The sequence below is a fragment of the Daldinia loculata genome (assembly GCF_022478755.1).
Source record: "Daldinia loculata strain CBS 113971 unplaced genomic scaffold F4817scaffold_111, whole genome shotgun sequence".
In the NCBI taxonomy this organism is placed as follows: domain Eukaryota; kingdom Fungi; phylum Ascomycota; class Sordariomycetes; order Xylariales; family Hypoxylaceae; genus Daldinia; species Daldinia loculata.
In genome coordinates this window covers 5,932-26,360 of record NW_026054965.1, presented here as the reverse complement: position 1 = coordinate 26,360, position 20,429 = coordinate 5,932, and the positions used below count along the sequence as shown (strand labels likewise).

Here is a 20,429-nt window from a genome sequence, read left to right as displayed (position 1 = left end):
CGTGACTTCTCAAAACACTGCCTCCTAAGCGTTCCCACAGCGAGCTGCCGAGGCTTTACCACATGGAGATACCACATGGAGATCTGCTAGCGGCATCTGAAATTAGATCATTCTCGTTTTGTTCTCGTGCTAGTCTCGTCCCATCGACTTCCTTCATTCCTCTCACATGCCTAGATCTCATTGAACAGCCGCAAAAGTTATAGTATGCTCTGTGCCATATGCGTCAACTTTGATGTGAGAGAACTATTGGTGAAAGCTGCTGCTCAACCACCCAAAGGCTTTAATGATCCCACTGCGCCGGATACGTTAGAATGTCTCCGGCCGGCAATCCCTCACTTTTTCGAACATCATCCCAACTTGCTTTCGTTACAGTCCTCTATCGATGAATGTGACCTCTGCGCTTGCATATGGCAGTCATATGCTAGTAATGCTCACCCTAACGAACTTGTTCATGATGAGTTACTTAAGGGCACGAACGCGCGGCAGATATTCATAGGAACGACTGCCTGGGACGCTACTCTTAACGGGTTACCGCATGTTGCTGTCATTCAAAACGGGGAAAGGGGAGCTATACGCATTCTGGCATCATTTGAGGTATGCGCCCTAAGAGGTAAGTCGCGATTTGTTCTGATGGTACAGTAATGAGTAAACAAAGTTGTAGGTCATGAGCCATTGGACCACCAAGATCTTCTTGCTAGGTCCATATATAGCAATTCGGGATCGCAAAAGTGTTTGCAACTTGCAGCTAGATTGCTAGGCGACTGCGTTAATAAACATAAGTCATGTTCTTCTCAATATTCGACTTCTTCTAAACTTCCGACGAGAATTATCGATACGGAGGGAGTGAATCCTAGGCTTGTTGATGGTGGCGGGCAATGTGGAATATTTGCGGCACTGTCATATTGTTGGGGCGGTGATTCTGGTTTCATACTTACAGCAGCAACTGAACGATTATTTCGCGAGGGCCGGCCAATTGAAGAGTTTCCTCCTACTATCCGTGATGCCATAAACATCACCAAAGCCCTCGGCATCCGTTACATCTGGATCGATGCGTTATGCATTATTCAAGAGTCAGATGAGGATTGGGCCCAGGAGGCTAGTCAGATGCGCGAGGTTTACAGAGGAGCAGTCGTCACGATAGCGGCAGCATGTGCTTCCAAAACTAGCGAAGGGATCTTCCGAGAAAGAGTAGCGTCGAATCGCCCTAGGTGTTGGCTTGACTGGAGGAACGGAGATAAAAATCCGTCTAAAGTATTCCTACGCCTAGGGTCTGAACTATGGGATGAAAGGATGCATCAGAGCATTCCGAACACTAGAGGTTGGGTTTTGCAGGAAACCCTCTTGGCACCCCGAACATTATGGTTCGGTCAACAGCAGTTGTGTTTTGAGTGTCCGAAAGGGAGTGTAGATGAAGCAGGGCGGACCGTTAGGATAGTGGAGGTATATCGCAGTAAAGAATTCATTCAGTCACTCCGTCAGGAGATAATTCCTAGTTGGAGGAGACAGTTGATCACTCTTCTTCGAGAGATGCATATTCCCCCGGCTGCTGCAGTTCCATGGCTATCACTAACAAATATCCTCCAGGCACGAGATCTAGAAACTATACGTCAAAGAGCCATTGTCTGGAAACCATTCACATTGCAGGGATACTTCAAGCCGCCTGGGGTTTTTCTCGGGATGTCACATTTCGATTTCTGGCTGACGATCATCGAGAATTATTCATCTAGGCAACTCACCAAGCCAACTGACACCCTTCCTGCATTATCGGGACTCGCAAGGGAATTCCACCGAGCTACGGGTGACACGTACGTTGCTGGACTTTGGAAGATGGATTTAATACAAGGCCTCACCTGGGTAAGCAAGCTATACAAATAAAAATACCCCTTCGTTCGACGGATTCGTCATTGTACTATACTACCCTCGAGTATCTGAAATACATTGCTCCCGGTTTAGAGGTGTATGAATTAGTCCAAGACTAACATCGGAATGCAATAGACAAGAGCCTCACTCATACCCAGTGGCTATATCGAAGACGAGCCAACTTTGCTTGACCAATATCTTGCTCCATCATGGAGTTGGGCAAGTATACTGGGCCGGAAAGTTTTGTTCATGGCTGACTCGCAATTCGATCGCGTCAAACGCTTCGCCGAAGTTATAGATGTCAATATCCAGCTTGCTACTCATGATCCTTTTGGTGCCGTAAAGGGGGGAAGTATCACTCTTCGTGCTCCTTTTCTAGAGCTAGACTCTCAGGACTTACTCAGCGCTCCTCATCCATCATTGCCGTATCCAAAGTTATTGGCAAGAATTTCCGACATGTTGATAGCTGCAGTAAGTAGTGAATATGGACAAAAGCATAGAGCTTATATAGGGCAAAAGTTTGCAATTTTAAAGCTAATCCAGTGGCGGCGTGTCCTCCGGACTACCGAACGCGCATGCTTCTTAATACCCGAAAGCGTTGAGGGCGGCAATGATTGGAGGCGGATAGAGCGCCTCTATCTTACTGCTAGGGAAACCGTGCTTTGGGACAGTAAGGAAGTAATCGATTCGCTGGCTATCCTTGCAGAGATTAAGCATGTTTTGAAAAGGCGTGTCGTGAGGATCATCTGAGGCTGGGACACTTGTCACTATCCAACTAATATTGAGTATAGACCAGCATAGTGATATTAGGAACTTATTCAATAATAGGTCTAGGTACCTACCTAGGTATGTTAGGTAGTTATAACATCTGGTCATTTGAGCATGGCTTTGATATCGGTATACCGTTAGAAATGCTATGTAACGAAGTAGTCTATGACATTATCACGGGATATAGGCTGATGCGGTAGGAACCTGAGGTGCTCGCGTGCGCCCCCTTAAAAAAGAAAAAGAAAAAAACTTGACAGGATCATTGGTAGTCATGTAAATTTGCGACTATTGGTACCTAAGTAAAGGATAAACTTTTGTTATATCCAGCCGCAGCGAAAATATCATGACTAGAAATAGCTGCGAAATACTTACGCCGTTAGTAGCGAATCTTCTGGGGTTGGTTCGGATAAGGAACCAAATATATTTAGAACGATGACGGAGACGACGTAAAATTACCTAAGGTACTTACACTAAAATATCGCTAATAGTCGTTTTTATCATGAAGTCTTGGTTCTAAGAGGCTTGGGGTTGAGTCAGTTCGTGCCGCTCCCGTCTTACGAATCCCGTCTATTGTGCCGAGTTATCGTTTCTATCGTATTTCATAAGTAAGGTTTAGTAATGCCCCGAAATATTAAGAGGGCTATGATCGATTGAATTATTAGACATAATAAAAGAACCGACTTATTAGACAGATACTCATTGGTCTCCAGAATATATCAGGAGCTAACTCTCGTAATGGATCTTAATGAACTACCTACATTGAAAAACGGCACTTCTTCTAATCGTGCCTTAAGCGACATATAACAAGTAAAAGGTAGGCACTTGCCTAGGTAGTGATGATATGAATATTTAAAAATGAATCTTAATATATTTTCTATATAAATCTTTAGATATATATTGTACTCTTAGTAGGTTCCTTAGGTTATAGAGTGAAAAGAAACTAGAACCAGTTAGAAAAAAGGTAGCCGACGGGAACGATTGATCTGGCCCTGACAGTCTGGGGTGAAATTTCTCCGCATCTACTTTTTTATCGTTGGGAGAACTCGGAGCCCCGAAAACCGACATCCCGGACTCCGGAGCTTGGCAGAGGCTTAGAGGCCGGCGGACAGCACCGAAAAGTAAAAAAATGGCAACATGAAAGTCACGATAGTTGTAATAATAGCATATTACCCTTGAAATAAAAATTTCTCCTCTTTCGTTCATTTTCTCACCATCCCTTCTAAACGAGGCCGTCTATTACGATACAGTGCTTCGGTACATAAGAGGTATATGTTAATAGAGTACCGGCTTACTACGATGTTTTTGGGGGGGATTAACACTCAATTACTAAATTACCTAGATAAGACTGAATTAAATAACTATGTACCAATATATATCGTAGAGTTGGTACGGTTATATACGTTATATCATATTTACAGGGCATTTTGATTTCATTTTGATTTTTTGTTGCTCAGGTTCAACTAGTTAATATTTACATACTTGTCTTTAGTTTCCTTTCTCGTTTTCTTCAAATGATTGTTGAGGGCGGAACTTCCGCGGAAGCATCACCTCTGCTATGGCTTATCGACTCGGCGAAGGGTGAACGTTTCCGCATCGACGGCCCCTTATAGTAGATGACGAATGTAGCGACTACGAGAATCAATCCGATACCGGCAAGCACGGTATTCGCTACCTGAAGACCGTAGTGAAAATCAAACGCGTCGTAATATGGTGCTGCAACCCATGTCAACACTCCAGCCAAGAAGTCACGAGCGAAGCCGTTGCCTCCCGTTGCAGAGGCAGAATAAGGACCGTACGCTTTCACCATGTAGTCGATAGTAGTCATGTAGATGGTATAGTTAGCGATGCCGATGAAGAGGCACCCAATCATCGGGGCAATCCAATGCACCTCAGGCGTGCTTGTCCAAGCAAATATCACTAATCCGATGGGGAGAAGTGGTGCGGTGAAGAGAAGCCACCATAATCGTGATTCGTATTGAGCGTGCTCACTAAGAGGATTCTTCGCCCGTAGCGCCCGGTTACGGTATATGGATGGAATGAATAGTAGATACCCCAGGATATAAGCAAGTCCAAACGGGATAAAAGCCTAGTGGCGGGATTAGCAAGCATACCACGATTTAACGTGACTATTAATATGACCTACAAGCCCTATCTGGATGTTGGTAAAGTTCCACTGCTGGAATACGCGACGCAGGGACTGGATTTGCATGAAAATTAGGGCATCGCTAAACCCGGACAGTAAAGATAGCACCAAGACGATTTTCTCCTTGTAGAGCATCTGGAAAGGACGGGTCCATATAGCGAAAACTTCCTTTGGAACTAGATAGTCTGTGAACGGTTTCAACTCGAAGGGTCCGAAGACGTTGCTATTTTCGCCGGTCGCTTCGAGTTTAGCCTCCCTCATTTTCTTCGCATACCTATTAACTAGAATGGCGGAACGAGTTTCTGGAACGAATGCCAAATGTAGTATTTGGACAAACAATCCGAAGATGAGCTGGATCCAGATCGTCCACGTCCAATATAGATTTTGTTCGATAAATCCGCCAATGATGGGTCCGATGATAGAGCCACCTACGGAAGAGAGGACAATATATGCCAGCGGGAGTTCTTGCTCATCAGCGGTAAACATGTCCGCAACAACTCCCAGCGTAACACTGCCGCCGGCGGAGAAAAGGCCTCCAAATGCACGTCCGAGGAGAATTCCAACGAATGACCGATGTATATTGGCGAGAGCAACAGGGATGCAACATAAATTGACCATAAGAAGCGAGTATTGAAGAACTGGTTTTCTGCCGAATTCTTCAGACCAAGGCGCCCATCTATGGAAGGGTTTAACACATGAGAGGCCGGGATGGAGAGTGTATTGGTTAAGCTTACAGCTCACATCCAAACGCATATAGGACGAGAAACACGGCGGCACCGCTAACTGCGTCTTGGCTGCTAACACCGAGGTCCTTGACAATACCGCTCTGTCCGTTCGCATATAAGGAAGCGTTCAAGTTCACTAAAGAGCCAAAATTAGGATCCGCGTTTCAATAAGGTACCTATATAGGAATTCGAAGCAGGGAAAGTATAGGCTGTATAGTGGCATAAACATAAAGAGAAGCGTACTAGAGATTTGGACGAGGAAGATGATAGTAAGTGTCCCCCATTTTTTCCACTCGGGCCATGCGTAAGCCAGGGCTTCCGGACAGTCATTTTCCGTAAGGATGCTGGGACCTGAGCTTGCTTGTACTAATGCGGCTTCGTCGTGTGATATAGTGTGCTTGGGTATAGTTGCCCGCGATGTTGTAGATTGCGCCGAGACGCTTTCGCCAGTACTACTACCTTGGATAGGTGAAGCGGGTTGGTTGACCATTTGAGGATCTTTCCCAATCCTATTCTGGGAAATTTCCATGATGTTATCTGAAAAGGCAAGGAAGTCTTGGGAATAAATAAGGTAGGAGAGTGAAGATAGCTAGGTGGTTCTATGGAAAAAGATGGGAAATGAGAGTATAGATATAGGCTTTCCATGGCATCTCCGAGCATGAGCACGTATGGGGAGTTGTCTCATCCCATTTAGGATTTACCATACTATCTTAACATAAGAAGACAGGAAACGCCACCTAAGGAGCCGGACCGGAACTAGTCCCTCGAGTATGGTCTCGTGGACAGGGCATAACTTACATATCTGTTGCTTTAAGTTGCTTTACGTTTCCAGTAAAACATTCAACTTAGAGTACTTATGTACTTATCTAACATGTGTCTTATGAAAATTAGCAGAGCTGGTGATATGGTACGACAACAACATGGTGTTTTTTTCCCAACTTTTCCCAACTCGGACCTTTGTTGCGGGGAAGCGCTCGGTGGTTTAACTAAGTTCATGTCTCAACTCTTAATAGCAGTTGAGTACCTATTGAGGGGGTATTGACCGGCCCACGGCGAAGGTAAATGTGGCAAGGGTAAACATGGTTTACGAGAGAGCGCATTGCTTATTATAAATTACGATTATGTTGTGACTAAATGATTTCTGGTCTGATCATGGGGCTTCTATATGGAAATCTCGATTTGCTGGTCTCATTAGACATCATGGCTGTTAGGCATCGTGGCTTGCTGGGGTAGTAGGTTGCTGATAGGTATTAATATAAAGAGATTAGGGGAGTCCGCAATGTTTTGTTTAGAAAATGGGAATTTGAACCGCCGGGCTGAAACCCAAAATGCCATCTTTGAAGTTAAAATGGATCCCGGGCCATTGGCTTGGGCGGCGGACCCCACGGGGGAGATGAGGGAGACCCTGTATAGTTGCATTATGTGCCTAATGTTATGATGTATGCTTCTAAAAAGGATATTTCTTATTAAGATTTCCTTAACTCTGATATCGCCACCATCAATCAGCCACATATTAAACTAATGCAGCCTCACTACTTCGTACCTCACCAGCTCACCTGATTAGGTAGATAAGATCTTTAGACCCACTATGATTCAACTTTAAGCTACGAACGCCTCAAATTTCCAATCCGTCGCGACAATTTCACCAACATTAAAACTTTAACCACTTTTTCTCACAACATGCCGCCTCAAATAAAACAAGACCTGAACCGATCAGGCTGGGAGTCAACCGACTTTCCATCCGTATGCGAGAATTGCCTGCCGCCGAACCCATATGTTAAGATGTTGAAAGAGGATTACGGCGCCGAATGCAAGATCTGTACGCGACCTTATACCATCTTCTCTTGGGCTGCCGACCGCGCCCACGGCCGCAAGAAACGCACAAACGTCTGCCTTACATGTGCACGTATGAAGAATTGCTGTCAATGCTGCATGCTCGACTTGCAGTTTGGTCTACCCATCCAACTTCGTGATGCCGCCCTTAAAATGGTTGCGCCTGGACCCCAGAGCGAAGTCAACCGCGAGTACTTCGCCCAGAACAACGAGAAGGCTCTTGAAGAGGGAAGAGGTACCGAAGAATATGAGAAGACAGACGAGAAGGCGCGCGAGCTGTTACGACGACTAGCGAACAGCAAGCCGTATTTCAGAAAGGGACGGGCAATTGAGGATGGAAGCGCAACCGAATCGAAACCCACTGGAAGTTCAAGAGGAGGTAGTCCAGTGGTAGGAGCTGGCATTGGTGGACCGGGCCCGATACGCACTCGCGACTCTAGAGCAGCGGTGGCAGCGGGTGCTGGTACAGGTCCGAGGTCAGGAAGAGGAGGAAGACCGTTCCCCAGTGCATCCCAATTACCACCCGGTCCTAAAGACTGGATGCCTCCTTCCGACAAATCTATCATGAGTCTATTCGTTACCGGTGTCGAAGACGACTTACCCGAGTACAAAATCCGGGACTTTTTTAAGGAACACGGTAAGATCAAGTCGTTGATCTGTAGTCATATGTCACACTGCGCATTCATCAACTACGAGACGCGAGAGGCCGCCGAGAAAGCAGCCGAGGCTTGCCAGGGCCGGGCGGTGATTGCAGGCTGCCCGCTTCGAGTGCGCTGGAGTTTACCTAAGGCAATCGGAACGATGAATAAGGAGGAAAGGGCCTCTATGGCTCGCGATGGTCGATCCGCATTTCCAGACCAACGACGAGGAAATGGCGGTCCCAAAGCGATCGGAGCACCGCCGTCTCAGGGAGGAGCAAGCCAGGACGGAGCAGCACAGGATATTGATAACATGGCTATGGTGGCACCGCCGCCGGGGGCAGCGGATGTCAACTATGCCAGCTTGGCCGGAGACTAAAGAAGAAGAGATGACTTATTGCATGGGCGGCGTTTGAGCATTGCGATTACAATAGGGTTTAAGTGAGATATCTATTATAAGGATGCGCAACCACTTGACAGCGGCTATGATGTTTGTTGGTACACTATGGGTATCATGATATAATACAAGACTTCCAGGATTTAGCCTCATTGTCTGTGTCACCTATCGGCACACGTCTTCCCATCGATTTTCACTGTCTGACCATTCGGGAACTTGACTGTATCGTTGTCGCCACGTTCCGTATCCTTGTGTATCCGTAGCTCTAGATGTTCTGTTAGGGACGTATCTTACCTTGACTAAATCCATATCAAGTTGAAAACGTACTATATGTTTCGCCGTCTTTCTTCCCCTGCACTATATTCTGTCGTAAAATGGCGGCGACTTCTTCAGCATGCTTGATGGCGCCCGGTAACTCGGGATCCGTAGACTCTAGCGAGGCATTGACTTGGAAACTTTCACGTATAGAGGCCCGTGCTGCGGTTAGGACTCGTTCATCGCCTAAAAATACAGCGTCAACAATTATGCAAGCCAGGTTTGAATTCATCTAGTTATTCCTACCTTGAAAAGCTATCCTCGCTGCTCGGAGGAGACCTCTATAGGCTTGTAAGGCCATTTTGATTCCAACCACCAACGAGTATAGTTTATTTAGAAGTGGAAGTATCAGGCTAAGAACACAGATATCAAATTGGTAGGCAGGTTTATTGTGTACCTGTAAGCAGTTATGCAGAACATTGGTATTCCGTAGGTATGTAGGTACAAAGAAGTTTCTGGAGCTTGTACGGAATAGAATCGACAGAAAAAGTTGTGGCTTGGTATGGATTAAACTGTGGCTGCTCACCCCCACTAGCCGTACCTACCATTAGGTATTATGGTGGTAGTGGGCGATTGCATAACTCGGTACCTAATTAATGCAAGGAATCCCTGCAATGATTTTCCACTGTCGGAATCGTAAAAGTTCTAGATAAGAGAAAAAAATAATTCTTTTAACCCCACGAAGGTTACCTCACAACTTTTCGTCCCTTCAACCCATCGGACGTGTATAGCAACGACCGACAATGGCTACGTCAACCATAGTAGCACGATCGCTGCCCACCCTGCCGGAAGGTTGGTCTGCAGAGAAAGACTTCAAACCAATTGGTTCTATTACTGCATCAACTCAGCGTACTATTGAACCTGTCGGCCCTCATTTCCTTGCCCATGCCCGCCGTGCCCGCCATAAGCGCACATTCTCCGAAGATGACCGGATTCAAGCCCAAGAGAGCGCCAAGAAAATTGAGAAGGACGACGAGAGCGATGTTAGCGAACCTGAGGATCCTTTAATGCTTCAACGGGAAGCCAAGGACTGGAAGGTAAGGATATATAAAATATTCGTTAAATGCTTACTATTATTCACAGTTTACTAACGTCTTTATATAGTCGCAAGATCACTACCAAGTACTCGGTCTATCCAAGTACCGATGGAAGGCAACGGAGGAACAAATCAAGCGTGCTCACCGCAAGAAGGTCCTAAAGCACCACCCGGACAAGAAGGCGGCTCAGGGCAGTACTGAGGACGATAATTTCTTCAAGTGTATCCAGAAAGCTACTGAGGTTCTACTTGATCCTGTCAAGCGCCGTCAGTTCGACTCTGTTGACGAGAAGGCCGACGTTGACCCGCCCAACAAGAAGGAGCAGGCCAAGGGTAATTACTACAAGCTCTGGAGCCGTGTCTTCAAGTCCGAGGCCCGCTTCTCCAAGCAACAGCCCGTACCTACCTTTGGTGATGAGAACTCGACCAAGGAAGAAGTCGAGAACTTTTACAACTTCTGGTACAACTTCGACTCATGGCGCTCGTTCGAATATCTAGACGAGGATGTACCGGACGACAACGAGAACCGCGACCAAAAGCGTCACATGGAGCGCAAGAACGCCAACGCCCGCAAGAAGAAGAAGGCCGAGGACAACGCGCGCCTGCGTAAGCTTCTCGACGACTGCTCCGCCAGCGATGAGCGTATCAAGAAGTTCCGCCAGGAAGCCAACGCCGCCAAGAACAAGAAGCGTCTCGACAAGGAAGCCGCCGAGAAGAAGGCTAAGGAGGACGCCCGCCTGAAGAAGGAAGCAGAAGAGAAGGCCGCCAAAGAGGCCGAAGAGAAAGCTAAGACGGAGCGCGAAGCCAACAAGAAGGCTAAGGAGGCCGCCAAGAACGCTGTTAAGAAGAACAAGCGTGTTCTGCGTGGTTCCGTGAAGGATGCCAACTACTTTGCCGGTGCTGGCGACGCTAGCCCCGCCAAGATCGATGCCGTGCTGAACGACGTCGAGCTCGTACAGGGCAAGATAGATCCCGATGAGATTGCAGCTCTAGCTGGCAAGCTAGGCGGTCTCAAGGTCGCGGACGAGATCAAGGGCGTATGGAGCGAGGAGGTCAAGAGACTAATCGCTGCTGGCAAGCTAAAGGATGGCGAGGCCAAGGCATTGGTATAAATAGCCTCGTAACTTGTCTACAAGAGATAATACATTTAGATCCTCTATCTTGTCCCTACTTTCTGCTAGTTCTCGACGGGTTGGGCAAGTAGTTGTTAGGTTAGATAAGGTCAGAAGGCCAACACCAAGCAAATGAGATATTACTATAAGTACACCTAGGCGCGAGCGTGATTTTGGTTTTATTCGCTACCGTAGGTGTTAGCTTAGTGTGATAGTATGATTTTCAAAGCACGAAACATTTATTCCGAAACCCCTATGTCTATTATGTAACTGTGTACCTGGTAAATAAGAGTGAATCGTTATGCAACGATCATTCTCCTAAGCCTAGCTCTCGTAACTACTTGATTCACCCCTACCTTCCCTCTTCTGTTCCTTCACTTTCTTCATGATTGCTCAAGATTTCATCTCCGATTTCGTTGAACTTATGTCTACGAAATCGTAAAGCTGGGTGTATCAATGGTATGGTGGTGTACTTACACATGCCCAATGAGTATACCAAGGTAGGTAGCTAGGTAACCACCTCATAAGGTCCCATGACCGCATCGCCCAAATGAGAACGTTTCCCTGAAAAAATACAAATTATTTCGCACCGGTATAGCTAGAGCTGTCATCGTCGGGTGGCGAAATGGTATCTTCGTAAACGGCATTACCTTTCACCTTTTTGAATACTTGATAAGCTCTAGATTGCTCATACCAATAGGACTCCTAGTCCCTTAGTGGTAATGGTCCGTACCAGGCAACCTTAAATTTGCAGTTGACGGCCTTGATCTGATCTTCGCTCCCGAGAAGTATTTGTGCTGGATCTTTGTGCATATTTAAGGCATCCTGGAGAATGGCATTTTCCTTCTCCACAAGATCTTGGCATGTAATACTGAAGATGCCGCGATGCTTATCTACATCTCGTTCGGAAAGTTTGCACTCGAATGAAACATCATTGTCGTAAAACCAATCGGAGTTCATCCCGTCTTCCCCCGGATCAAGGATTGGTGGTAGTCTATATTTGACGTGAAGCTTTCTAAGCGCTGATGGCCGCGCTGTCGGGCTTGTCTGCAATAGGTGCTTGAAGAGCTGTTGAACAGTCGACATAGTCAAGTAGACAGTGGGAGATTCCTGCACAGCGTCATCCCTAACAGATATACCGGTAAAGGAACGGTCGTATATGTCATAACGCAGTAGGCAGGGCTGGAAGTCCAACGTCAAAGTGTGCAACTTTGGAAATGAGGCCAAGATATTCAATGTATCATTAGACCACATCGTACCCCTATTTAAGCTCAAAGCCAATTCCTCAATATAAGGGCAACTATCTCGTATACGGCGGATAGTAGTTGCATCCATTGATGAGATCAACTGTGAAGGCTCCCATGAATACTTAGGTTTTAACCACACATGGAGTATACGAAGTTTACGCCTGTGTCTCAAGATACCCTCTATGCCGATCGCATCCATAGAAGGAACTGTGATACTTTCCAGTATCGACGGAACTAGCTGGAATAACTTTTTCGTGTCTGTATCTTTATAGTTGTAAGCTTCGAGAACTATTTCTTTGAGTGAGGTGAATTTGTGCAAGCATTGTAAGATCATTCCTATGTGCTGAGTATTGAGTCGTCTCATTTGCGACCAGTCGAAATTGTTAGCCCAGTAATGTTCCTCTTGACCTTGGTAACCTATCGTAGTCACGATGTTTGGGTTGCTACCATCATTTCCGAAAGGGTAGCCGAATAGCTCTAGAGAATGTAGCGCTGGAGGCCGCTCATTGTTGGCAAACCCGAAACCGTAGTATTGATGATCAGGAAAATTTGAAATACGATTTCGGAACTCCAGATGGCGGAGCTGAGGACAAGTAAGAAGAACTATCTTCAAAAGTTTCATCAATTTACTGAAGTCCCTTGCGTCATTCCCCCGATACACCACACATATTGAATATAGGTTGAGGTTGTTTTGCAATAGTGCAAGCATGTTTCCTTCGGAGGGGCACTCGTCGAGTTCCATACCCACATCCAGTCGTACGTCAGGTCGATGTTGAAGTGCTTTGATTAAGCCTTTGAAGACGTAATTATTCTTCAAGTCAATCAGAACGTATCGGAGCCCTGTCATCCGGGGTATAGAGTCATATAGAAGATGCCATATTTTTTCCTCTTGAATAGCGAATGAGCCGTCACTATCCGTTTGATCAACTCCAAGATACCGGATTGCGCGCCACATGCAATTTCTCTCGATACTCGCCAGCTTCTTGTCCACATCATCAGGACAGAAGCAAGAGATACGGCACTGGTTGTACATCGCTTCTTTTCGGAAGGCTGTGTTGACTTTGGAAAGGGCATCCAAAGTTTCGGGGCAGGACAGTCGAATTAGATCAACAATTTGGCCGATGAGTTCAGGCGATAAGTCCTGAATGGAAGGCATCTTGGTGATTGCAAAGGAAGAAAAACTATTTATTATCGATGTATCGATGTATCCAGCGAGGTTTTTCAACGCGGTAGATTTAAAGGGGACGGAATGCTAACTGATTGTAGAGCAATAATTTGATAGGTGGCGATGGTAATTTTAGTAGGAACATTAAGGAAATACGGACACTGTAAAGAGGTTGTAAAGCGGTAAAGCTGTGTGGTGATCGTAACGGATACCTACATGTACGTACCTAAGTAGGTACCTACCTGACGTGCGCTGGAAGGCGTAGACCAGGAAGTCTGATCAACTGGCAGACGCCTTTCTTCGAGTTGCCCGAGGTACCTAATTCAATGCTGTAGGTACATATATGGATGTACTCTTATATTCCTTCTTAGGGTACGGGTAGGGAGGTGCCCAAAAACAGGTATACACATAAGTTTACGAATACCCATCATATGGGTATTCGTAAACTTATGAGTAAGAATAAAACTGATAGTTTACGCCCGTTCTTAGGAATATAGTTCCTGGGATCATCGGGACACAATTAACACTACGACTGTATGAAGTACAGTAGTAAAATAAGAGTAAATAAAGACGGGTTTGAAGTAGCAATCATGTCAGGTAGCTTGATATATGATTGTCCGAAGAAAAGGATACACGTTGAAGGCTATAGTATAAATACTCAGACACCTACTAGACTAGGTGGCCGCAAGTATCCTTGATATTCTTCGTGGACACAATTAGGCTTATTTGCATTGCAACCAAAGCCAGCTACGGAGCAAGATGCCCCTTTTCCATGCCAAGAGAGCTATTTCATGCCTAACTTATCCCGGCTGCAACTCGACTTTCGGATTGGTGCGTTAATAAAGATGTAGACATTGGCACCGACAACATATCGTGGAATCGATTACTCCGGTGGAAGATATGCAGTAATTTCATGAATTTGGCCATCTACTCTTCAGTATGTCTATAAAAACGGCGCCGTAACCGCACTTAGAAGCACGGCGAGATGATAATCCCAACCTGCTTCTTCATTCTTATAAACACAAGAAATTTTATCATGACTGGATCTTTTATCATCGCGGCGGCGCTCGCATTTGTCGCTGTTGTTCAGGCGCAGTGCGGCTCTGGCACTCCGGATGCTACCGTGACTGGTTCTGGCAATTCTTTCAAGGCCACTAAAGGCTCAAGTACAGTATACTCTGGCTCTGACTACCGCGCGGCGGTCCAGGCAGCTGTGGATTCAATAAGCAGCGGTCAACGTGTCTCTGTCATGGCCTCGGGATCCATTGGTGCCAATACTATCACCATTAGCAGTGGCAAGATATTCGAGGGCTGCGGTACTATTGACGTTGGAAACCGGGCCGGGCATGGTGCAATTGAGTCGTTGGATACCTCTGGTGTTCAAATTCCGTACCTTACCATGACCGGTAATCCGTACTTTGGCTTGCGGTTTTATGGCACCAAGGACCTAGTTCTTGGGAAAATCACGATGAATCTTAGCGGCGGTTTGGGCATCCGTTTTGACAGAGACGCAGCTGCAAACTCGAATGTGAAGATGGATGTTATCAAAGTTACCGGTGCTGGTAGTCACGCTGTAGAGACCTGGAACATTGATGGTCTTGAAATCAATCAAGTTATCGCTAAGGATGTCGGCGAGTGCGGATTACTGCTCCAGAAGACCACTAACGCCAATGTTAAACTCGTCGATGGTGACAACGTCGCCAAAGGTACCGGGTACGCAACATTTCGCATGGCAAATAATAACGGCCAAAATCCTAATGGTAATTACAACACTAATGTTCATGTTGACAAAGTCGTGTCCCGTGGTGGCGGTCGTGGCATCTTTTGCGTTTCGCAATCCGGAGCAACCGTCATCGAGAGCGTCGACCTCTCTAGCAACGGAAACAATGCTATCCTCATTGAGAACTGCTACAATCTTTCGATCCGCGGGGGCACTGTCAATGGGGGCGGAGAAGTACGTCTCGCAGCCCGCGACGAATTCCCCAATAACCGCGACATTTGGATCACCCTGACAGTAAACAACAACTCTGTCCGTGAGTCTCCTTGTGGTGAAAATACCAATTGGACAATCGAAGGTAATGCCAGCAAGAATATTTGCTAAGCATGCAAAGGGTTCATAGCAATAAGCATTACAATATATTTCACGGAGATTTAACCAAATTAAGTTGTATATATTCAGTTCCTGTTAAATGAGAAAAAAAGGTAGAGACGATGCTGAACATCTCTAACTACGCTTATTCATTAAAATTATTATTTTAGAACAGACCAATAGTATTGACTGCTGCAGTTTCGGTCAAGCCTTCTGGTTTCTTTCGCCGTGGTTTTAATACAGTTATGCCGTGTGACCACGGCGTCCCTTTTAACTGGTCACTTGATCTTTGATGCCTAACGGATAAATCATTACGACGTTCTCGAATCCCTATTGCTGTCCGAGTTCTTTACATAATAGCCCATCTTCGTCTACCTAGTTTCATTCAGCATATACTTCCCATATATATAAAAATGACGAAGTTCAAACCAAACCCAAGCGCCTTCGATTTCAAGCCAAGCGGAGAACGCCACTGGGGTCCTTCTAATCCTATGCTTCGAGAATCTAATCAAAGGTTCGCAATGTCTAACGACTCACGATCCCAGATACAATGCCGATTTTTCCAGCAAGGCCGGTGTCGAAATGGCGATTCTTGCCCATACCTACATGAGAATAATGCTACATCTGATAATTCCCTTCAAAGAATGCCGAATGAGGTAAGGCTAGTAAAGGGGGGGATATTTCCTAGCTGATGACTATTATAGATCCCTGCGACTTCAACGCAAGACAAAGTCACTCGTACTATTCGTGGTGCCTTGGTTTACTTTGAGAAAGGCGCTACTGTCGAAAAGATATCATTGCCATCAGACTTTTCTACCGTTCAAATCAGCCAACTCCCACAAGATAGTACAAGAAACTACGTATTAGACCTCCTTCGGTCACACAATATCAATACGCCAATTGAAACGGAAGTGCGCATCACTCACGAACGGGATAGTTGGAGTGCCCTGGTAAAAGTCAAAGATCCCGAATTCGCTAAGACCGCCGCGAGAAAACTCAACCCACAGAAAGCTTCCTACCCGGCCCAAAAGCTGCAGCCAACAGCTACTCCAATAGCGAACCCTATACAGTCAGATTCGAATACTCTTCGTGTTGATTGCTGTAAGGTCCATATATCTTGGCACAAACCATACAGGACAGTGTGGCTCAACTTTGGCAACGGGGAGATTGCCGAGCGTGTACGCAACAAGTTTCGGGATGGAACATACAAGATTTTGAACCAAAGCGTGCACAGCAATGATCCGGACCGTGGGGAAGGGCATCATAATCCTCTAGCATGGACTGTGTGCCTAACGGAAGTACCAGTTTCCGCAACCGAATCCGATGTCAAGAAGTCTATTTATCATCAAAACGACAAGCCGCGAGGAATCCAGCTCGGACGTCCCACATATACCGCTGATGATGAGACATGTTCAACAAAGATTCAATCATTATTTACTTCCATTGGACCTTTGGACTGGTGGGAATTTACTCCCGACACTGCTGGTAAGCGCATGAAAGCAAGTGCGCGATTTCAGAATGAGGATGATGCCAGAGAAGCCGCAGTATCACTCGACAAAAAGCCGCTCCCTTTTCACTTAACTGCCAAGCTTACTACACAGTTAGTTCACACAGCAAAGTTTAAGGTACATGTAAAGATCTATGAAGCAGTCCAAGCCCAACTCAAAGCAAATATTAGGGCCTGGAAGGCTTCACATTTGACTTACGTGGCTTACGAGAACTCAAGTCCCCCGAAGTGGTATCTGGTGTTAAAACTTGAGGGCGAAGCAGAAAAGGAGGTGGCCTCGGCACAAAAAACCATCACGAGAATCATATCTGGTATAGTGGCTAGAGATAGCTCTTCCATCCTGTGGCATCCGGCCCTACGCAAGAATGGAGCGCTTTACGATCATGTTAGGCAGATAGAAAAGAGGAATGGGATCGCCATTATTCGGAACAAAGTTAAATCACAGCTTCAGTTATATGGACCGGAAAAGGCTTGCCAGATTAGCCAATCTGAGATTACTAAACTGCTGCGAGATGAGGCATCCCAACATTTCGATATTCAACTCGAGGACCATGAATTTTCGTGGGCGCTTCAAGGAGGCTTGAAAAAGATAGAGAAAAGGTTGGGTTCCGAGAATATCATGTTTGATATCACATCAACGCCAAAACGTATTACGATAATCGGTACTACTGGAGACTACGATACAGCAACTTCCTTGATCAAGGACAAAGAGGAAACAAAAAAGGAGATAAGCATCCAGGATGTTCAAGATTGCTCCGTATGCTGGAACGAAGTCGAAGACCCAGTCTACACGGAGTGCGGTCACGTCTACTGCCTCGACTGTTTTGAAAACCTATGCCTTTCAGCTATGACACAAGTCACGGCCACCCGAATTTCCTGTGTCGGAGACCTCGGAAGATGTCCCAAAACAATAGGCCTCTCAGAGTTACAAGAACATCTCTCATCAAGCTCATTTGAGGAGTTATTAGAAAAATCTCTCGATTCATATGTGCAACACAACCCACATTTGTTTAGTTATTGCCCATCTCCGGATTGCGGATATATCTATCGGATTAACGCCATACCCAAGACCCAGATGTGCCCCAGCTGCCATGTACTTCTGTGCACAGTATGCCAAGCTCAGCATGGATCTATGACGTGCGGAGATTACAAGGATATTTCAACAGGCGGGCTTGAAGCTCTCAAGAGATTGAAGCAGGCTATTGGTATCAAAGACTGTCCCAAGTGTAAGACTCCTATGGAGAAGATCGATGGGTGTAACCACATGACCTGCCCATGCGGCGCCCATATCTGCTGGGTTTGTTTAAAAACTTTCACGGCACATACTGATTGCTACGACCATATGAATAAGGCACATGGCGGAATTGGGTTGAATCAGCTTCAGGAGAGGTTTGGTTAAAATCATAACTAGTATTTTACTGAGGCTTGAGCTTCTAAGGATCATAGAAGCATGGCATATATCAAATAGCACACCACCTCGTATAGCTCTAGATGGTCACACATAATCGATCCATACCTATTAATACAGTAAAAAGTATCTTAGAATAGGTATATATCATGTCCACATTTTATCGTAACCTCTGGTAAGCCTTGGTGATTGGGATCTACGCCGGAATCGACTCAAGTCTGAATATCATCAAGGTTCGAAAAAACATGCAGAGCAAGCCAGGATCTACATACTACATACCTACATCGTAGGCACCTTAGGTACGTAGGTACGCACCTAGGTAGCCTTTACGAGTAAACACACGTTCACTTACATAAATTATTAACGTACCTATGTATCTACTTAAGTAGATGCCTACATCATAAGTAGCATGATAGGTAGGTTAAGTAAGTACCTTGGTACTCAATGATGGTACATTAGGTACATAATGGACAAGGCAGCAAGGCTACAGAGTTGAGGCTCCTAAGGATCAAGAGAGAATCAGACTTTAAATTACTTGATTGGTTGATTTAGCAACAGCAACATGAATGTACCTTATTTTGGTAGGTACCTAGGTACGTATTCGAAATCACGAATCTCAATAAACCAAAAAGAATTGCCTAAAGTGATCTGTTTAACTATTTATTTTTAACTATTTATTCGGCCTACTTTTTATCGAGTCGAGCTGATTAGGAGTTGATTAGAACTTGTTAAACTGAATCACGGATGCTATTAGATCAAACGTCTGGAATTAAATAAATCTGATCTAGAAGATTTAATAAGTAGATGGTGCTAATTCATAGGTACACATATTAAATTCAGTAACTTACCTAAGTACGTCTATATTCTTAATCAAAGGGAAATAAGTAGGAGTACATAAAGTAGATACATCTGTAGGAATCAAGGAGAATGTATGCTTTTGGGTACGTACCTGTGTACAATGAAATATATTGGTGAGCTGGATAATTCCACTATTCCACTATTGGTCATTTGGGTTGCCGTAACTACATGAATCACTAGGTACCTGAGGTACGACGAGCAAAGTTACGATGATCAAAGGTACGTAGGAAGAAGGTACGGAGGAAGGTGCGGAGGAAGGTACGAAGCACCTTAGCCTTGCAAATCAGAACTCCAAAATCAGCCGCCTGAAATCTTTTCCTATATAAACATAGCCAGTCTCCCCCCATCTTTCTCTTCCAGTCTTCCTTTCTCACACCACAACACCACAACACCAACAACACCAACAACACCAACAAACTACTACTACCTACAACCACAACAAGAACAATTACAACAACAATAACAGCTTCTGCTACCTTTTTCAAACAACAGTAAGTAAATACCTAATCTATTTCATCTCATACTCCCCTCCAAAAATTCAAATTTCCATCCAGCCCCATGCACTTCGCAACTTCGCAACTTCGCTCTGCTTTCCTTCGCTTCTAAAAACACTTCCTTTACCCTATTTATTCCACACCTTTACTTGTTTTTACTTTTCCCCTACATCACTATTTTACATTGAACATCAACCTCATTCAGGATATTCAACTACACCTTTCCGGACATCTCTCTTCTTTCTAATTATTCCCCGTTCTCGGCTTTTACTCTTTAGTAATGTTTCACTTGTCTCACACTTCCACTCTCAAATTCTCAACACTACATCATCTATTCCTTCGCCCTCTTTCAGTCTTTGACATACCAAACTAATACATACATTGCGAAGCGACTAAAAGTTTACCAATCTAGTTCAACATGCGACCTACCAGTTCCAACAGCAACGAAAGTATAGGCTCCTCTTTCCTCCAGGTGGCGGTCTTGTGACCATGTGGATGAACTACGTGCCGCTGGCCTGGATCTACTCTTAAGTGGCTTTGCCATTTATGGGGAGGGGAGCGTCCTCACCTCAGGAAATCTTCGACATACCCCTCTAGCCCCAATCAAACCCATGGCTGGCCCAGCAAATTATTAAATTATTTTTTGTAAGTGTACTTACAGCAGTGACATCGTCGACACTAGTAGTATCACTAACAATCATGGTTGTCAGAAGCAGCAACAAAGACAACAACATTATCATTAACAGCAACAAAATTACAAGTCACCTTGGGTCAGTCGGGTCCCTGGACCTTCGCAGGAGTCAGGCGAAGAGATAAGGGCAGAGAAGTTCTATA

General features: G+C 45.3%; 8 protein-coding genes across 8 annotated transcripts; 5 read left to right on the top strand and 3 right to left on the bottom strand.

Moving 5' to 3' along the window:
• Window position 1: 1 nt before the first annotated feature.
• F4817DRAFT_354463 (HET-domain-containing protein) lies at window positions 2-2,742 on the top strand. Its single transcript, XM_049305521.1, has 3 exons — window positions 2-610; window positions 662-1,854; window positions 1,996-2,742. The coding sequence occupies exons 1-3, from the start codon at window positions 205-207 to the stop codon at window positions 2,608-2,610; spliced, it is 2,214 nt and encodes a 737-aa protein (XP_049153634.1). The 5' UTR covers window positions 2-204; the 3' UTR covers window positions 2,611-2,742.
• A 1,279-nt stretch (window positions 2,743-4,021) lies between these two features.
• Window positions 4,022-6,025, bottom strand: F4817DRAFT_363505 (MFS general substrate transporter; the record flags this gene model as incomplete). The annotated part of the gene is made up of 4 exons (XM_049306651.1): window positions 4,022-4,714; window positions 4,772-5,447; window positions 5,506-5,632; window positions 5,740-6,025. 4 exons carry the CDS (start codon window positions 6,023-6,025, stop codon window positions 4,136-4,138), a joined length of 1,668 nt encoding a protein of 555 aa, XP_049153633.1. The 3' UTR covers window positions 4,022-4,135.
• Window positions 6,026-7,062: 1,037 nt separating this feature from the next.
• Window positions 7,063-8,510, top strand: F4817DRAFT_28331 (uncharacterized protein). Its single transcript, XM_049299571.1, has one exon. It carries the CDS (start codon window positions 7,177-7,179, stop codon window positions 8,344-8,346), a length of 1,170 nt encoding a protein of 389 aa, XP_049153632.1. The 5' UTR covers window positions 7,063-7,176; the 3' UTR covers window positions 8,347-8,510.
• F4817DRAFT_28327 (uncharacterized protein) lies at window positions 8,436-9,161 on the bottom strand. The gene is made up of 3 exons (XM_049299569.1): window positions 8,926-9,161; window positions 8,692-8,865; window positions 8,436-8,629 (listed from the first exon to the last, which is right to left on the bottom strand). Exons 1-3 carry the CDS (start codon window positions 8,978-8,980, stop codon window positions 8,526-8,528), a joined length of 333 nt encoding a protein of 110 aa, XP_049153631.1. The 5' UTR covers window positions 8,981-9,161; the 3' UTR covers window positions 8,436-8,525.
• A 119-nt stretch (window positions 9,162-9,280) lies between these two features.
• F4817DRAFT_28325 (putative zuotin) lies at window positions 9,281-11,053 on the top strand. Its single transcript, XM_049299568.1, has 2 exons — window positions 9,281-9,716; window positions 9,784-11,053. The coding sequence occupies exons 1-2, from the start codon at window positions 9,423-9,425 to the stop codon at window positions 10,825-10,827; spliced, it is 1,338 nt and encodes a 445-aa protein (XP_049153630.1). The 5' UTR covers window positions 9,281-9,422; the 3' UTR covers window positions 10,828-11,053.
• A 26-nt stretch (window positions 11,054-11,079) lies between these two features.
• Window positions 11,080-12,927, bottom strand: F4817DRAFT_354453 (uncharacterized protein). Its single transcript, XM_049305520.1, has one exon. It carries the CDS (start codon window positions 12,919-12,921, stop codon window positions 11,533-11,535), a length of 1,389 nt encoding a protein of 462 aa, XP_049153629.1. The 5' UTR covers window positions 12,922-12,927; the 3' UTR covers window positions 11,080-11,532.
• Window positions 12,928-13,813: 886 nt separating this feature from the next.
• Window positions 13,814-15,434, top strand: F4817DRAFT_354452 (uncharacterized protein). The gene has a single exon (XM_049305519.1). The coding sequence runs from the start codon at window positions 14,225-14,227 to the stop codon at window positions 15,338-15,340; it is 1,116 nt and encodes a 371-aa protein (XP_049153628.1). The 5' UTR covers window positions 13,814-14,224; the 3' UTR covers window positions 15,341-15,434.
• A 188-nt stretch (window positions 15,435-15,622) lies between these two features.
• F4817DRAFT_354451 (uncharacterized protein) lies at window positions 15,623-18,412 on the top strand. The gene is made up of 2 exons (XM_049305518.1): window positions 15,623-15,984; window positions 16,033-18,412. The coding sequence occupies exons 1-2, from the start codon at window positions 15,742-15,744 to the stop codon at window positions 18,232-18,234; spliced, it is 2,445 nt and encodes an 814-aa protein (XP_049153627.1). The 5' UTR covers window positions 15,623-15,741; the 3' UTR covers window positions 18,235-18,412.
• Window positions 18,413-20,429: the final 2,017 nt, after the last annotated feature.

What these genes read in the sequence shown, in the direction of transcription:
- F4817DRAFT_354463 (XM_049305521.1), top strand. Translation starts at nt 205, where the DNA reads ATGCTCTGTGCCATATGCGTCAACTTTGATGTGAGAGAACTATTGGTG. An exon ending in TGAGGTATGCGCCCTAAGAG is followed by an intron (nt 611 to 661) that starts GTAAGTCGCGAT and finishes ACAAAGTTGTAG; the next exon opens with GTCATGAGCCATTGGACCAC. An exon ending in TAATACAAGGCCTCACCTGG is followed by an intron (nt 1,855 to 1,995) that starts GTAAGCAAGCTA and finishes GGAATGCAATAG; the next exon opens with ACAAGAGCCTCACTCATACC.
- F4817DRAFT_28327 (XM_049299569.1), bottom strand. Translation starts at nt 8,980, where the DNA reads ATGGCCTTACAAGCCTATAGAGGTCTCCTCCGAGCAGCGAGGATAGCT. An exon ending in AGCGAGGATAGCTTTTCAAG is followed by an intron (nt 8,866 to 8,925) that starts GTAGGAATAACT and finishes CTGTATTTTTAG; the next exon opens with GCGATGAACGAGTCCTAACC. An exon ending in GAAAGACGGCGAAACATATA is followed by an intron (nt 8,630 to 8,691) that starts GTACGTTTTCAA and finishes CAGAACATCTAG; the next exon opens with AGCTACGGATACACAAGGAT.
- F4817DRAFT_28325 (XM_049299568.1), top strand. Translation starts at nt 9,423, where the DNA reads ATGGCTACGTCAACCATAGTAGCACGATCGCTGCCCACCCTGCCGGAA. An exon ending in GGGAAGCCAAGGACTGGAAG is followed by an intron (nt 9,717 to 9,783) that starts GTAAGGATATAT and finishes GTCTTTATATAG; the next exon opens with TCGCAAGATCACTACCAAGT.
- F4817DRAFT_354452 (XM_049305519.1), top strand. Translation starts at nt 14,225, where the DNA reads ATGATAATCCCAACCTGCTTCTTCATTCTTATAAACACAAGAAATTTT.
- F4817DRAFT_354451 (XM_049305518.1), top strand. Translation starts at nt 15,742, where the DNA reads ATGACGAAGTTCAAACCAAACCCAAGCGCCTTCGATTTCAAGCCAAGC. An exon ending in TTCAAAGAATGCCGAATGAG is followed by an intron (nt 15,985 to 16,032) that starts GTAAGGCTAGTA and finishes TGACTATTATAG; the next exon opens with ATCCCTGCGACTTCAACGCA.
- F4817DRAFT_354453 (XM_049305520.1), bottom strand. Translation starts at nt 12,921, where the DNA reads ATGACAGGGCTCCGATACGTTCTGATTGACTTGAAGAATAATTACGTC.
- F4817DRAFT_28331 (XM_049299571.1), top strand. Translation starts at nt 7,177, where the DNA reads ATGCCGCCTCAAATAAAACAAGACCTGAACCGATCAGGCTGGGAGTCA.